General features: G+C 45.2%; 1 protein-coding gene across 9 annotated transcripts in view; it reads left to right on the top strand.

The window, feature by feature from the left end:
• plekha6 (pleckstrin homology domain containing, family A member 6) overlaps positions 1-15,201 on the top strand; it is a 329,654-nt gene extending 314,453 nt beyond the window's left edge. For all 9 annotated transcript variants that reach the window (XM_041195222.1, XM_041195223.1, XM_041195227.1 and 6 more), the window contains 6 exons: positions 1,131-1,325; positions 3,693-3,854; positions 6,677-6,810; positions 7,580-7,722; positions 9,638-9,742; positions 11,543-15,201. In XM_041195222.1, the coding sequence (XP_041051156.1) occupies positions 1,131-1,325; positions 3,693-3,854; positions 6,677-6,810; positions 7,580-7,722; positions 9,638-9,738 (735 nt within the window). In that variant the 3' untranslated portion in view covers positions 9,739-9,742; positions 11,543-15,201. The remainder of the gene's footprint in view (positions 1-1,130; positions 1,326-3,692; positions 3,855-6,676; positions 6,811-7,579; positions 7,723-9,637; positions 9,743-11,542) is intronic.
• Positions 15,202-15,652: the final 451 nt, after the last annotated feature.

The following is a 15,652-nucleotide window of genomic DNA, read 5'->3' as shown; positions in this document are numbered from 1 at the left end:
CTCTCCTCTTCTTCAAGTATATCAGAATCTTAAATCCTTGAGGGGCGTCCCCTGGTTGGGGAATCTAGAACACGGATTTGCAGTTTCAGGGTAAGGGGTCAGCCATTTCTGATTGCGATGAGGAGAAATTTCCAGAGAACTGTGGATGCTCAGTCATTGAGTATATTCAAGACAGAGGTTGACAGATTTCTGGGTACTAAAGGAATTTTTAAAAATTCATTCATGGTATGTGGGCATCGCTAAGCCGAGATTTTTATTGTCCATCCCTAATTGCCCTTGAGGAGATGGTGGTTGTAAGGGTTCCCCTTTTTCCTCCGAGACCCTCCCCATAGTCACACTCAGTGCCACCAGATTCACAAGTGCTTGAACAGAATGTCCAGCAAGACAAGTTTCTTCTGATAATTCACATTTGTATGATTGAATTTATTTTATTCATTGGATGTGGGCGTCGCTGACTAGACCAACATTTATTGCACATCCTTAATTGCCCTTGTTCAGGGGGCATTTAAGAGTCAGCCACATTGCAGTGGGTCTGGAATCACATGTAGGCCAGACCAGGTAAGGACAGCAGATTTCCTTTCCTAAAAGGCATTAGTGAGCCAGATGGGTTTTTACAATTGACAATGGATTCATGGTCATCATTAGACTTTTAATTCCAGATTTTTATTGAATTCAAATTCCACCATCTGCCATGGTGGGATTCAAACCCGGGTCCCCAGAACATTACCTGGATCTCTGGAATACTAGTCCGGTGACACTATCACTACACTTTCACCTCCCCCAAAATGGAGTTTGATAGATTCCTGTTGTAAGTGAATTTTAAGGGCTATGGCGAGTAAATGTAGTTAAAGTACAGATCAGCTGTGATCTAAGTGAATGGTGGAACAGGCTCGATAGTCTGAATAGCCTCCTTCTGTTTCCATGTTCCCCAGCTCCTTGATAGAGTTAAGAAATTGACAAAGAAATCACTAAATGGTTTTACTGACGTACAATTATTTCAACTATTTGACGGGACTCCATCCATCATTGAAGCTACTCGGGCTGGTCGAGTTGCCATGAGTGACGGTGGCTTATCTTTGCTGGTTGACTCCTCCTCCTTGACCAGTGGGATTTCTTGTGTTTTGCAAAAGGAAAAATCGAAAGGCGGCACGCATCCCAACGATGCAAAATCCAAGATGAGCGTTGAGGAACAAACTGAGCGCATGAAGCGTCACCAGAATGGATCGCTACGAGGGCATAACAAGAGGCGGAGTCTAACCTTAACATCCGGCCACCTGATGGCTGCAGGTTCGAGCAGCCCAAAGCCCATTGTTCGGAGAGTCACGGTATGCCATTGGCTCATTTCACTTCAGTGATGACATGTCAGGAAAGGATTGTTGTTCAATCATTCCCGAGTCAGTTGGTGAAGTATCAAACTAGACACTAATATATTTTTTGGTAATAGATTTCTTTACAGAGTGCAGCAATACACATGTCTGCTTTTAAAAAAAATCCGGTCATGGGATGTGGGCGTTGCTGGCTAGGCCAGCCTTTATTGCCCATCCCTAATTGCCCTTGTTCAGAGTCAACTACATTGCTGTGGGTCGGTATTACTCTGGCTCCCTGGAATGCTAGTCTGGTGACAATACCACAATGCCACCACCTCCCCCTTCTTACCTACCATGCCCCGTGTCCCAGCAGTCTCTCTTTATAAGTGCACTAGGTACTTAATTAAACAATGCCCTTCACCTATGTATCTTAACACTATAGTTAACAAACCATTAACAACCGCCTTCTATTACTGTTAACACTGTGGTTTGTATGGGCTGTTGGGTAGCATAGTTGGTTGTTATTGTCCTGTCCTCTCCGGCACCAGAAGGGTTCAATGTTTCCTCCCTTGCAGATAATTTAAAGGTTTGAAGTGAAATGAGTTGTCACCTTGAGTCCAGTTTCAATCTCTCAGTCCCATCAGTCTACATCTAAAGATGTTGAATTAGCGATCCCATTCACTAACCACAGAGTGACTGGTATAGAAAGCTCACAATGGTGTGTTGAGGGCACTGTTCCAAGGTTGGGTTAAAGGGATGTTGTTAAGATAGCTAGTAGAGGAAATTTTACTCTACATCTATTACCTGAGTGTTTGACCTTGATACTTGGGGTAAGAGGAAAAATAAATGCTCATCCCTCATGCTGATAGAGATTGTTAAATTTATTTATTTTATTTATATTTTTAATGACCATATCTGTTACTCACGTTACATTGAAGTTGCCTTTTATACCGAACAATTACAATGAAATTGGATCATGTCAGATATATTTTGCAGGACTGAATTTTAAACATAAAAATATTAGCAGTTACAAAAGTAGGCATTAACATAATGCCATTCATCTGCCTAATTCTCTTGTAGGAAATTCCTCTTTGCTGAATTTTAACATAGACAGTGTTGTATAAAGAGGTTAACTCCTGTTCTCAAATGAACACAGAAGTGTTTGCATATGTATAGAAAACAGCCTTGATAGTAATTTCTGTTCTGTGACCTGCAGTGTTGTCCCAGTCATGGTGCTTTCATCAGGAGCCTGTTCAAGGTGCCAAGGGATCTGCCTCACTCTACCTGTTAGCCTTGGTAGGCAGAGATGGTCAGCTGGTAAAGAGATCGTGTGTTGATTTTGAAGCCAGCTGGTTAATGTGCCTGTCCGTAACTTCCTTCATACTCCGTTGACTGGGCCTGTTAGATGAGATCCCAGTGAGAAAAGACGTGACAGTGTATTGAGCCTTTTATGACCTCAGCATGACTCAAAGTTCTTTATAGCCAATGAAGTAATTTGAAGTGTAGTCACTGTTGTAATGTAAGAAATGTGGCAGCCAAATTATGCACAGCAAGCTCCCATAAATAACAATGTGATAATGACCAGATAGTATGTTCTTTTTTAAAGAGATGTTGGTTGATGGATAATTATTGACCAGGAGACTGGGGAGAACTCCCTACTCCTCATCAAAATAGTTGTTAAGGGATCTTCTCCATCCACCTGAGAATGTTAGTCCGGGTTTTTGTGCTGCTGAAGTATCAGGAGAGGGCCTTGCACCCATAACCTTCTGACTCAGAGGCAAGAGTTCTAGCTCCTGAGCCAAAGCTGCACCAGCTCAACGTATCCAAATCTCTGAGAATTCAGCGTCTTTCAGATGAGACATTAAACCAAAGCCCCTTCTGCACTCTCGGGTAGTTGTAAAAGATTCTATGGCACTATTTCAAACAAGAGCAGGGGACTTTTCCCTGATATCCAGTCCAATATTTATCCCTCAGTCAACATCAAAAAAACATTATAACAGTGACCGCACTCCAAAAGTATTTAGTTGGCTGTAAAGCATTTTGGGATGTCCTGAGCTCCTGAAAGGTGCTATAAAAACAAAAGTATTTTATTTCCCATATGATTATGCAGACTCCTGCCATTAATCCAGATCCATGGCCAATCACACGATTGCAAGAATACAGGGAAACCATCTTATGCCCAGTCCCAATAGAACCACCATTGCACTCAACAGAAAGTATCAACATCCCCCCCAGTGAATATGCACAGCAAGATCCCACAAAACACACTGAAATGAGTGACCGGTTGATTTTAAAATTATGTTGGTGAAATTTAAGGTTTGGTAAAACTGTTGCCTTCCAGAGGGCTTGACGTTCCTTCCTTGTGCCTTTTCCCACCAAATCCAGGTTCCTCGGCGTAAGACCACAGAGGTGGATATCTCTCACCTGGAGGCAGCTGTCAGGGGGGATCATGCAGGCAACTTCCATGAGACCCCCAGGGAAGAGATTGCTCGTCTAAGGAGGATGGATCTGGAGCCTGAACATTATTCAGTGGACATCAACAAGGAGGTGTGTGGTAGGGGTAGATGTGCAAAATGATGAGTGACTTTGGGAAGGAAGTGTGAAAGTGGAGAAGGGGGTAAGTGTTAGGGGACTGAGGTGGTGAAGAGGGTGAGTACAGGAGTGTGCACAAGATGATTATTGGAGATAATGAAATATTGGCATAGGGCCATGGATGGGAATATTCCATATATTAAATACTTTTCATGTCCTTTGTGCTTCAGAACCATAGATTTACTTTTCAGTGTACTAATGGGCATTTTGTAGGCAAATGCAGCAGTGAATATGCACAGCAAGATCCCACAAAACACACTGAAATGAGTGACCGGTTAGCCTGTTTATTTGGCATCGGTAGAAGGTTCAGTGTTGGCTAGGAGAACTTCCCTGCCCTTCTACGAATGGTGCCATCATGTCCTGGGTAGTCGCTCGAAAGTGGCATCCTGGGGAATTGTACCCCCTCATTGCTGCACCAACACACCAGCCTGCATTATGTGCTCAGGCCCTCGGGCAGAGTTTGAATCCACGACGACCCAAGCTGACTTGGGTAGTAAGGGCATTAGACTGCGCAGCACTTGAACTATATACCCTCTGATGTGCCAACCCTGCAAATGGTTGTGGCAGGATGAGTGTGTGTGACCTTTGGGAACTGTCAAGAGTAACGAGACTGGAAAAAGTAGCCATGCTGACCTTAGTTCCTGGCTTCATCTTGTAAAATGGATATGGAGGAATTGGAGAAGGCTCTACAAAGATGATACCAGAACCGAGAGGCTGTATCCATCAGGAAGGGCTGAACTGGCTGGGGCCCTTTTCTCAGGAAAGAGAAGACTAAAGGGTGACCTGGTAGCGATCTCTAAAATTAGAAAAGAGTTTTGTCCGGGAGACATACAGACAATGGGTGGAATCTTGTGCTCTCACTGGCGGTGAGCTTGGAGGAGGGTCGGTCATAGGATGGTGGCATACTGGAACTCCGCTGTCCTCCAACTGCAGCAGAATAAAGTTCTGGGCGGGAAGGCCCATGGTCGACCTTTGTGTTGTCAGTTGAGACCCTTAAGTGGCTAATTAATGACCACGTAAGGGCCTCATCTCATCACGGCTGGTATTGACCCAGTGGCGGGTGGGCCTGTCACCATGCGGTGTGCATGGCAGCTAAAACTGTGCAGCCAGCTTGTCACACATCAGAACGGTGAGGGAGTCCCTCGATCAAAGGCAATCAGAGCCTGATCGAGCGACTGGACGTTGGGAAGTGGGGGCCATTGAGAGTCGACCCTCTTACACCCCTCTCCCCGCAACCCCCACCATGACACCTCCTCTCCCCTCCCCTCCCCAGCCCATTACAAACCTGTAGGCCTGGGTCACTGCACAATCCTGGGACTCTGGTGCCTGTCCTGACAGCGGACACAGTGTAACCAGTGGTGCTGCTGAGCACAAGTGCTGCTGGCCTCTGATTGGCTGGCAGCTCTCGATAGGCAAGACTTCCGCCCCAAGGGTCTTGATTCGAGGGGCAGGCCCACCGCTGGCCTCAATATCTGATTGGCGTGTGGTTCAGTGAGCCTTCCGGAAAAGAGTCAACGCGTCCACACTGGCTGCCCGGCCAGTGGGCAAGACCCCGATGCCCCAGCAGGATTCTACTCGACATTTCCACTTTGTAGAGCTAAGGGCCATGAATATATGGTGGTCACTACTAAATTCAGTAAGAAATTCAGGAAAAACCTCATTGCCCAGAGGGTGGTGAGAATGTGGAACTCGCTGCCTCAGAGAGCGTTTGAAGTGAATAACATTGAAGCATTTAAGAAGTGAGGATGAAAGGAACAAGAAGGTTATGCTGATTGGGTTAGATGGAGTAAGCTGAAGGACCCTCGTGTGGCGCATAAACGACTGACGGTGGGCCGAATGGCCTTTTCCGTGCTGTAAGTTCAATGTAATTCTGTGCAAATGAAGGAAAAGCTCAGACCCGTCGTTTTGAAACGCAAAGGGAAAAGGAGCGTTTTTGTTGGAGAATTTGTGATTTTTTTTAATTTATTGAAGCCCATTTGCTTTGGGTTGATGCCATGCTCTGTGTTAACTGGGACCAGATCCCCTCCTGGTCATCTGACCTTGGATAGTACAAATGGCTCCGGGGAGACACCTCAGAAAGGGAAGGAATGATTTTGAAAAGCAGCAGACTCAATCTCCGAAAATATCCACAGGATGCCCAAACAGTTGCTCCCTCGGTGACCATGGGCCACAGAAACGCGGCAAGTTTGCTGACCCTGATGTCCAAATTGAGGACTTTTGGCTCTTTGGCACTCCACCCGCTCTCCCTCCACCCCCATCCTGTCAGCAGACACGGGCGTGATCGGCTGGCCTGGGAGTGACTGGGGAACCGACCGCCGACCACCATCGCTCCGTGCCCCCCCACCCAACCGCGATTTCACATTGGCTGGCCCAACACCAGGCACAGAACGGGTGCATAATCAGGGCCGGGGCTGTTGGAAATGGGGCTGAGGTGGGGTTGCCCCCTGACTTTTCATCTCGCTGTCAGAGCCACCACATGAAACGCAACCCCCAGTGAATTGTGTTGAGGTAGATCTGAACAGTGCTATACTTAATTGAGATGTGCTTGAACCCAATATCCGGTGCAAAGAGTGTTACTTCCCCAGTGCTGACTTCACTCATTTTGATAAATAGCAATGTTTGTTTTGATGAAACCAACAATTGGGTTTACCTCGCCCCAGATCCTCATGCTAGTGAGTATTGTGTTGAACTGCCTATCTGCCCTCTTGTTACTAAGTGTGGTTACAGGACCGTGAACCCTTATCCTTTCTCGTCCTGACTGATTTTCTCTTGTCCAGTTGTCCACGCCAGACAAGGTCTTCATCCCTGAGCGATACATCGAGATCGAACCCGAACTCCCTCTCAGCCCAGAGGAGCTCAAAGAAAAGCAGAAGAAAGTGGAACGAATCAAAACGCTCATCGCAAAATCCAGGTACCCATCGCTGAGTTATAGGGGAACTTTCAGAAGCTTAGGGGCAGCTGTGTAACACACAAGATTGATGTGGGAGCAGCAGAGTGCATATTCCCTGTTCTACCAGCAAATCCTTATCTACTGCTCTACAAAAAAAATTCAACTGGTTCACAAATGCCCTTGCCTGGTAGGAAATCTGCTACCTTTACCTGGTCTGCCCTATCTGTGACTCCATCCCACACCAACGTGGACTCTTAACTGCCTTTTGGAGTGGCCTAACAAGCCCCCCCATTGTATCAATTCACCTTGGAGGGTCACCATCACCATCAGTGAGACCCACCTCCTGAGAGTTATTTTCAAAATAAAAACTCTCCTTCAGACTTCAAATGATGCAATATTACAAAAAAGTACTAAGGTCGTTTGAGATGGTGCATGTATGTAATTGTTAAATCTTCAGTTCCCCCATGTAATTAGAATGTCAGTGTAAACTCTACTTCTTCCCGTTGATAAGCAATTTTTGACATCTAATTTGGTGGTACATGCATAATCATTTAAAAATAGTTTCTATGGCAACGGGGAGGTGGTGACTTGCAGTGTTTTTGAGTATTTCCCATAGTTTGTTCCTATATTCTCTATTAGAATATCTCTATTCTAGAACCGGGGAGAAAGCCTTAGAGGAACCTTCTTGTAGCCAGTAGCTCGTGCTGGAATTGGGGGAACCAGGAAGGAGGGTGGGAGAAGGATGGTTTATGCATTTGGACAGTAAAGTGAATGATCTGTTTGATGTTAGTTTGCAGAACATAGTCCCACTAACTGAAGGGCTCACTGACAGCAACATAGACCCTGAGCTCCAGCTACAGGAACAGGAGAAAAGAATCGAGATCTCTTGTGCTCTCGCCACTGAGGCATCCAGGCGGAGTCGGCTCATATCAGGTAACGGTTGCAATCATGTTCCACTTGTGTTCTGGAGACTAATGAGTACAAGTCTATACTGAGGTGGGGCAGAGACTCATTGAGGTGGGACAGAGACTCATTGAGGTGGGAAAGAGAGTCATTGAGGTGGGACAGAGAGTCATTGAGGTGGGACAGAAAGTCATTGAGGTGAGACAGAAGTCCCTGAAATAAGAACAAAAAATGCTGGAAAAGCAGCATCCATGGAGAGAGAAACAGAGTTAATGAGCTGAACTCCCATGACCCCATGGAGACTGGCTGAGGAAGGGTGTGGGAGTTGGGGTGGAAAACTAGGCTTCCTGTCGCATTCCTGCCTCCAGAGTCACCAATTAAGGGCATTAGGGGTTATTTTCCAGTGGAGACAGAATCTTCCCATTGGGTCTGGAGCCCTAGGTTCTCTGGAGGTGCCTTCCCAGCAGCAGGCCAGGGAGCCATTGATGTACCCTTTAAATCCCCCCTCTCCCAGGGTGATCAGAATGCCACAGATGCTGCTGCAGATTATCCTGTTGAGGAATTCCCCCCCCTCTACCCCACCCCACCACCCCTGCCATAATGATGCCCTGGCAGCTATGACCACATTTGCTTTTAACAAATTTAGAAGTCTTTGAGGTGCCCTCTCAGTCTCCCACCTACATCAGGAGCACCCATGGCTGCTGGTGGGGCTGTTAGCTGCCCACAGCCTCAGGCCTTCCTATAGGTCATCCCACCTGCGCTGCCCACCTCCATCTTTAACTGGACTGGGCTCCTGGAGGTGACGTGTTAATTGGCTGCCTCCAGGAAGATGGCACGGACAGGTCAGACCTGGACAGCATCAGGGTCGGGACCTGCATGTGATTCCAGCGTCAGGGCCCGGAATCCCGCAGAAAATTCAGCGCAATGCTTCAGATTGTCGCACCGTTTGTCACATTTATTACCGAGATCCTGCTCCCTCTTCCCTTCCATTTTCTCAGGTCTAGTGGGAATTCCCATCAGAGTCCCCTCCAAGTCACGCATTATCCCAGCTTGGTTATACATTGCTCCTCCTTCATTATTACAGTGATCTTGTCCTGGAGTTTGCTAACACCATTAACACCTGGACCGTAAACTGTTTTAATGCTTAAATGTTTAAATTCTATTCAATTGTGAAGTGCCATCACTTTCAGGGCAGCAGTGCTTCAAGAAGAGAACCCACCAGCATCTTCAAATGTTCAAATGTGGCTTCAGCTCAGAGAGCTGGTTTGTGGAAGTGCATTTCTCTCTAGGATAGGTTATCGCTAAGTTCTAACTACGTAGCGATACTTTTTCTAAAAGCAGATATTTGTTTTTAATCTATTGCCATTTATCTAACACATTCTTACCATAATCCAACATCATCGTGGACTGCACAGCATCGGAGGGACTGTGTGTAAGCGTCAGGCCTGTTTAGCTGGGTAGAGCATTGCAAGGGTTTGGTACCAGTGGAGGGAGAGGTCAGTTTAACGCAGCACATCTAGGGACTGGAAACAAAGACGGGCATCTAGATAGAGGGAGGCCAACCGACTGTGTGCAGGTAGCGAGCTACCTGTAGGTCTAGGACAGGCAGGGTGCATGCAGGGGAAGTGGGGGTGTGGCAGAGAGTGGGAGGGCAGGTGGACTGCTATCGATGATGGAACTTCATAAGGTGGTGAAAGCTATGGAGAGGGGAATGCGAAGGGACCTGGGCTGTGAAAGGACATTTACTTATGCGGGGTGAATGGCAGCCATGAGTGGAGAAGGGCAGGTAGGATGTTGCAAAAACAACTAAGTATGGGAGGATAGGGAAATGTGGGCCAGTAAAAGGGCAGATGTTTGCTGTGGGCTTGTTAGGGGTGCGATTGTGGAAAGAATGCTTTTGCCATCATCGTTGCATCATTTATTGCCATACTTTCATTCCATTTAGTTCCAGCTTTGGACGCACCAGGTTCTTCAACCCCACCATCATCTCCCATCTCATCACTGCCACCTCAGGTTACTGATGGAAGCCATTTAATGTGTGTCTGAAGAAGTAAGCAGTTTTTGAAGAAGGATCCTTAACTTTAAAAGAACTACATACTTTTATTCTTATTAAGCTTATTTGTGAGGTGTTAGCTGTGACAGTAATGCAGTGGTTGATATGAGCTAGATCAGATTGTCGTGGTACCTACCATTTTCTTTTCTTATTTGTACCAACGACTCTTATTCTTAGGGCTTCCAACTTTGGTTTGGTATGTTCCCTGGCATTTGATAGTGCGGCCTTCGATCACGTGATATTTGATTATGTGACATGGGCCACCGTGATGTTTAATCACATGACATTTGCAAGTCTGTTGTTACATTTATCCTGATTGAGTGTCTCAGTAACACCAAACTCTGAATGAAATATTTGCCTTTTTGATTTATAGTGAGATGAATATATAACTTATAGGTCGCAGAATACAAAAGAATAGGAAGCTATTTAGGATAAGGATTGTTTACGTAAAAATTACCTGTGATGCTTGACAGCTGCAATCACAATGTGATACTCCAAGTTAATAGCAAAAACTTCATCAATATAAGTAAAATCTAAAGTTTTCCTACACTTTTGTGACTTTTTACAATACACGGCAAGCTATATAAAAAAAATAAATAAAACCAAAGCCAAACCTAATTCAATTCATTGGCTCTCAAACCCCACCCCTCAGAACCCAGTTTCAGGGAGGTTGATATTCAGTCCTAAGGAAAGAAGCCCCAAAGATGCTTGATTCCCAAAATAAAGCCCATTGTACATGAGTGCATGTCACTCTCCCTCGTTCCAGTTTGTGTTTCTCTCTCCCTCTCCCAGTTTGTTTCACTCTGTCTTCCAGTTGGTGTTTCTCTCTCTCTTTTGCCGTCTCACCTCATTGTCTCTCCCTCCCCCAGCTGTTCTCTCAGGACTCAGGGATCTTTGAAGCAATTTTCTTTAGCCCCAAATGCTATCATCTTCACAACCAGTGATGAATGGTGTGTTTCCAAATATTGGTGGATCAGCGGGGTTCAGACAATGTGACTGAATGCTAACAACTACCAAAGTAATGCATACACAGGAACCTTGTGTACATGGACCATTTCTCCAGAGTCATCCCCATGAGTGCTTGGGGGAGCAGTCGCCCATTCTGGTAGACTCCTGCCCAAAGCGGGAGGGCTGGGAACCCCTAGTACGAACACAGTTTCATTTTGAAAAGACTTTTAACACCTTCACTTAGATAAGGTCCCCTCTTGAGTTGCTTCCTTTTCAAGATCGAACCAGCCCAAGTTTCTTCAGATTTCTCTCATACCTGACTGATCTTGATGTTCGGGCTGAGCCTCATTTTTAAAAATGGTTTATTGACAATCTTCATGGTGGCAGGTACTGAATTGTGATGATGATACAAATGATGCAAGTAACCATAATTCATAACGTAGTTATAGACCAGCATTAAAAGAATAAAAGAATTACACAATTATGATCATTTTAGCATACAAATGATTACAGTACTTTGCAAGATGCAGATCTCATTAGTTTACAGAATAGAAATGAAAGGTCTGTTGCAGTCTGCATTTTGTATTAAAATCCATCGATCATATGCTGAGTCGGGTGATCATATGATGTCAGGCTGAGTTAATTAAATTCTCAATCATTTACATACTACTTATGAGTTTTATGAAGTAAGGGATTGCGCTGTCTCATAGCCTATTCATTCTGTATCTTATTTGCAGGCACGGTGTCTTTTCTCCTTAATTTAATGACCTTTTATTCTTCTGATGTGGGGTTGAGTGCTGATCAGCTGTGACGTGTGGCGAGATCATTCATTAAATGTTCCTTTTGCAGCTCAAGCTGTGGCCACCATCAAGTACCACAGGTCGACGTATTGAGGGCCACCTGAGGTACATCGATACCATCGTCAGGGCTGAGTTGAAGACTGAATGGAAGTCTTATCAGGAGCCAACTGACACCCAGTGCAGACCAGAACCGAATGATTCCTTTATATTCAACTCCTCCCAAGATGCTATATTCATCTAAGAGTTTCTTATTGTCTTAGTCCTTCATGTGATATGATTTTTGCGATTTTTTTTTTGTTTTTGTTTTGTGTTACAGAATTCAGAGGAACCTAGGCTGCCGCTGTAGAGCTGAGGTTCTGAATGGAAGGAAGGTCAATGAAGGAATTTAATATTTTCTGAACTCTTCCATTATAAGCTGGGAAAAAATATTTATGATTTAAAAAAAAAAAGTGGGGTGACTTCTTGAGTATCGGAAGCCAAATTTCCTAGGCAGCTCCACTGGACTCCAGCTCCAACTGTAACAAAGAAAGGGAATGAGATACACCAAGGCCCAGTAGGGATTAGACAAAGCCTGAGGCACGAGGTGAGATGAGGCTGGAGGGAAATTGAGCTCCAACGAGGAGGGTGGGGTTTGGTTTGTAAGGGAGAGAAGCAACCTAGACCCCAGAAGATGAGTAACTTTATTTTTTAAAGGGCAATTAATTTTAGCATTGCCTCCCCAGCCAAGAGATATCTAGGAGGGGGTTGGGAAAACCGATTGACAGGGACTGGATACCAGAGGTTCCCTTTGCATGAGTCTTGGAGGGGAATGGCTACTCCATGCAAATATGATGCCCATCTCAAACAGTACTTGGCTGCATACTCTGCGTAACCAGCTGGTAGCATCTTTACCCAAAGTTGGGCAGCTTCAGATCAGCAGACAGGTTGCTCAGAAACTTCGGTCATCAGTGCAAGTGATGGGGCCTCCTGAGGGTAGCTCCATGCACTGGCATCACGGAGCAGCCTTGAGGCAGAGAAGCACGTATTCAAAAGAGTGAAGACATTAATTAAGAAAAAATAAATACCCTCCTAGACTTTCCTTCTCTGTCAGACCTGTCATTGCTACAGCTGTCACTCAGTAGATTCTCTCAGTGAATGATCTACTCCAGAATAATCCAAATTTGCAAATATAACACCTCGTCAGTCTCTGCTTTTCTGCCTAATTTTTTTTTAGTTGCTTTTGACTAAATTGAAAAGCATGTTTGGAGAGGCTGTAATGACCTTGGGCCTAGTAAAGTGTAAACTAGCTCACCTCCAAGTCTGTCCAAGCACTTAACTGTACCCATGCTATCAACATGGTACCGTATCTTTGCACGCTGGTGTATGTTCACATGACAACGACCCCAGCTACTTGCCTTGCCATGGGTAATGCAAAAACTAAATTAAGATGATGACTCAGTTTTACGGAGCTTGTGTCAAGTTCAATTGCCACTTCTTGACTGACTGTTGATGAGCTTTTCTATGACTTGCTAAATAGGCCATTGAAATTAAGTCCAGCCTGAGGGATATTTGAATGTCAAAGGGAATGTTCCACTGTTTAACTGTTGCAGCGTATGACTCTGAATTTTCTCTCTGTACATATGTGTTTTATTTTGTTACCTCTCTGTATAAAGATGAAAAGCTTATGCCAGAATTTAAAGGCACTGAGCTCCTTTGCCCAGTCCTGTTGCCTATTGGCAATCTTATCAGTCTGAGGTTCCACTGTGTGTAGACATCAGATACAATCCAACCAGCCTAACATCTCTTTATGGTGAGACTGATTTATCTGGTCTCAGACTGCCACCTATCAAGGCCGGCATTGATCAGTAACGTGACTATTATCAATTTTTGTTTGCGAATTAGGTTCCTTAAGGCACTTTTCCGTTTAATTGCTCTCCCACTGCCAACAATCCATCCTTCTGATGGATGGCGAGTTCTCAAAATTTAGCTCAGGACCAGATTGGGCCTCATTGGTGATCTTCTCTGTGATGGTTGCACTCACACTTAGGAGGTTCTGGGGAGGCAACATGTGGAAGCAAGGGTCAGAGGTAAGGGTCAGAGTTCAGGAGAGGAGCGGCCAAAATTTGAATGGAAGATCAATATTGCAGGTCGAGCGGAAGTTTGAAGCAGGAATCCTGGATCTTCTAGTCTTGTAGCAGTTCTGAAACGTGAGGATTACACTGAGGACATTAGTTGGTGAGGCTGAGGGACAGTTGGAATGCGCTTAGGGGCAATTGCATGTTTTGCAGGAATCAACGTGATGCAGTTTAGATGCCATGCCAGTTAGCTAGGGTCATTTATCAGCCCAAAGTTGATCTTACTGGCATGATGGTCTTCAGAACTGCCAACCCCATTGAGCAGCTTGATGCCCATTAAATATGGTCCTGTGAGTGGTTGTTGGAGAGAAATTTTTAAAAAGGGGTTACTTTGGTTGCGTAAAGGGTTAATCACTGGTACCCACCGGGGGCACTCTTAGATTGTGTGCTTTCCCTGATGTTAACTTTGAGGCAGTAAAGTAAGTCCTCTTGGTGGAGGAGGGTGTTGGACTACCACCCAAAAACGTGCCCAACTGCAGTCCCATCAAATGCTGCTCACTGAATTGGTTGCCAGGATCCATGAAGCGGAACCACTGAATTCAGAATCCTAAAGTGAATAAACAGATGTGAAAGTGTCAGTAAGGATAACTGACTGCAGTTATACATCCATGCAAAGTCCTTTCAAACGTGAGGCGGTTTAACTTATATGTTCTAGTGCCAGTGGCCTAGGCACACGCCAGCTTGTTCTTGCAGCCGCTGCAGTTTAAATCCAGAGCTACATCAAGCATAAGGTGACGCATTTATAAACTGGATATTTCAAGAAGTGACCAATCTTCGGTCAACACAGAGATTTCATCCGTTGGGAGGTTCCTTTCCAACCAGCCAATCACGTGGCTTCTTTGCTTCTGAGTCTTCCACTGTGCAATCGCGAAAGATTTCCACTGCTGTCCGGGTGTGGGGATGGCTCATTCTGTAAAGGGATATAAAGAAACTGTAAAATAAAAAAAAATAACCAATCTAATGCTGATCTCCATCCGGAGTGACTCTGAAAGAGTCTGTTAGCACGCTTACAGTGTGGCTGCTCAGAGACTAACTCTGCCTCACCTCTCTGGTTTACTCCTGGGTGAAGTTGGCACATTTCAGTGATGTTAAAACATTCTATCCATTGCATTACATTTGTTGCATTAATTGTGAGGTCAATTGAAAGAGAGAGTTTTATTTTTTAAAAGAAAGCTGAAATTTGGATCTATTTAAATGTAAGTGACTGCAGCACTAATAACTGTACATGGTTTCAATATGTTATGAAGCCGCTGTTAACTGTTATTTGATGAGGTTTTCTAGTGGGGCTTGTGATAGACGTGGAGTATGTGGAGGTTACAGTGTCTCATCAGACTCTTGGTCAGTGCTGTTGTCAGGAGCAATCGCTTCCATGATGTGCTGAAATGAAGGAGTATGGTCAATGGTCACTGTTTGGATCAGTCTTGGTTTCATTCAGAAGTACCATATCACGGTGGCCCTGGTTCCTTCGCTGGCACAAACAATGTTGAGGATACCGGAGCAAACAAAGTAAAAACCGTTGCGGAGAAGAGCCAAGCAGGGCCGTGAGGGGGACCAGGAAGCTTCCCCACCTCCAACCACATAAGGGTGTGAGGGAAGGGGGTGGGAGGGGGGTGTGGGGGTGTGGGTATGAGCTTGGCCAAAGCATAGCTAGACAGGTGAGGAGGGAAAGTGACTTTGGGAGGTGGATGTGAATGGGGCATGAAAGCAAGGGAATGAGGTTGGGGAGGTGGGGATAGATTTATAGATTGAGTTGGGGGATGTGAAATGTAAACTGGGAAGGAGATAGGACTGGGAGTTTGAGATATAGGAATAGAGGGTCAACAAGTAGAACAATAATTGACCTGTGGCTGGTGAAGCCTAGCTAAGCCAGTGTGTGTGTGAGAGATGCTGTCAGTGCTACACAATGCACTGCCTGGAAACACAGATCAAAATTATAATTTTGGCAATTGTAATGTTAACCAGTGACTAAACCCAGCAGGTCTGTTTTGAAGCACTGTCCAATCCTGTTCATTATTGTTTGCACTTTGAGTGTGGCCTCGCTTTCT

This window comes from Carcharodon carcharias, chromosome 9 (assembly GCF_017639515.1).
Source record: "Carcharodon carcharias isolate sCarCar2 chromosome 9, sCarCar2.pri, whole genome shotgun sequence".
NCBI lineage: Eukaryota > Metazoa > Chordata > Chondrichthyes > Lamniformes > Lamnidae > Carcharodon > Carcharodon carcharias.
This window is presented reverse-complemented; position numbering and strand designations above follow the sequence as displayed.